General features: G+C 53.5%; 1 protein-coding gene across 1 annotated transcript in view; it reads left to right on the top strand.

The window, feature by feature from the left end:
• LOC107106876 (zinc finger protein 208-like) overlaps positions 1–1,648 on the top strand; it is a gene marked incomplete at its 3' end in the record, with an annotated part of 164,047 nt that overhangs the window by 158,274 nt on the left and 4,125 nt on the right. Inside the window, exon 4 of the mRNA XM_015407092.1 lies at positions 400–470. Within this exon, the coding sequence (XP_015262578.1) occupies positions 400–470 (71 nt within the window). The remainder of the gene's footprint in view (positions 1–399; positions 471–1,648) is intronic.

The raw sequence follows: 1,648 nt of genomic DNA, 5'->3' as shown, positions 1-1,648 counted from the left end.
GGGGCTGTGCCTGAAGGCGGGGCCGGGGGGGGGGGCTCTGCAACTTACCTGGCTGCTTCTTGTTCCTCGTGGCCCGACTGAGGGCTGCTGGGAGCAGGGGGTGGGGCTTGTTGCATTTGCCCGCCCCCTGAGCTCCTTACTGCCGGAGCTCCGCTCCTGTGCGCTCCTGCAGGAAATGACCCCTGTGCTGAAGACATGTCTTGGTTTTCAGAGCACCTGGTGCTTCTCTTTCGCCTCTCCCACAATTTACTAAAAATGCTTCCAAATTTTTTTAGAGTGTGTCTATGGCAAGGTTTTCACAGGCCTCGGGAGGAGGGTGCACCGAGCGGGATTCAAACCAGCCAACGAGCGAGGGAGTCCAGGCTAACAATCTTTCTTCTTTCTTTGTCCCCATCACAGGCAGTGGACAGGTGGTGTCCAGCCATCGTCCTGGCAAAGGGGTGGAAACGGCCGCTGCATCTCCAGTCCAGGTAGAAGAGATGAGTGGGGAACAACCTGCCCCCCCCCAGTGTTCCCTCTAAGCTAAGTTAGTGTGAGCTAGCTCAGTTTTTTAGCCTCCGGCTCACGCATTTTTGTCTTAGCTCAAAAAGGATGTCTCCTGTAAAGTACTGGGTTCGCCACATGGAAGACTCGGACCACGACGTGCGTTCAGACGTGTTTATTGTACTTCACACAAGAACTGCAAAACGGCCCTGCGAGGCCAACTATATACACACCCACCCAGCACACCCACCGTCCCGTTGGAGGGTTTGAATTTCCCGCCAATGTTGCTATTGGTGAATGCTGGGGGAACTAGGATCCTAGGCTTCTATTGATTAGAGGAGCTAAGCTCCACACTGTAGCCGCAGACCCCTGGTGGCAGGCCGCGTACATAAAGTGGCACAGGGGATTTATCCTCTGGTTACAAGTAACATCTGAGCTGAACAGAACTGCTGTCAGTTCTAGCCCCGCGCTGGTGTGAGCTACCAGCCTTGTCCCCAGCTCGCCGTTCACCCAGCGGCTCGAAAGCTTCGGCAAGGAGATAAAATGGGTACCACTCCTTAGAGAGGGTGGGCACACCAAACACACACACACACCCGTGGGGGTGGTGTTAGCCGGCGAACGGAAGGTTCGGCTCGCAAGATCGAAAAGCCTAGAAGATCTCTCCGGCGCGAAGAAGCCTGTAATGGGCCGTTTCGGCCTGGCGGTGGCAGTATGGAGCTGCGACCCAAAGAGTCCTGGAGAGGAAGAGCTGACGTCATCCAGCCAAGCCAAGCTGAGTGGGAAAAATGCCGTCCGGATCACGTCTGAATTGCAGCTGAACTAATCCCCGTCGGCTGCAAAACGTGTGCTATGTAAAGATTGTATGTGTTGTCCTCCCTTACCCATATAAAGCATTGTTAGTCCCTTGTGAAATGAGTAGCTGTAAATCGCTCAGAGCCAGCAGCTCTGCAAGGACTGAGCGGTCAATAAATTGAAAGATTGTTATTATTATTATAACAGCTCCAGAGCAAACTAATTTATGCAGTAGCCAAACTGCTTGCTCACATCTTTGATGCCAGGAGCTCACCAAGTAGAATTTTTTCTCACAAGACTCCACAGCTTAGAGTGGAGCAGTGATTCCCCCCTCCCCTTTCAGAGGGGGGCTTTTGCTCCTGCGGTTACTGCT

This window comes from Gekko japonicus, unplaced genomic scaffold (assembly GCF_001447785.1).
Source record: "Gekko japonicus isolate JY-2015 unplaced genomic scaffold, Gekko_japonicus_V1.1 scaffold2714, whole genome shotgun sequence".
NCBI lineage: Eukaryota > Metazoa > Chordata > Lepidosauria > Squamata > Gekkonidae > Gekko > Gekko japonicus.
This window is presented reverse-complemented; position numbering and strand designations above follow the sequence as displayed.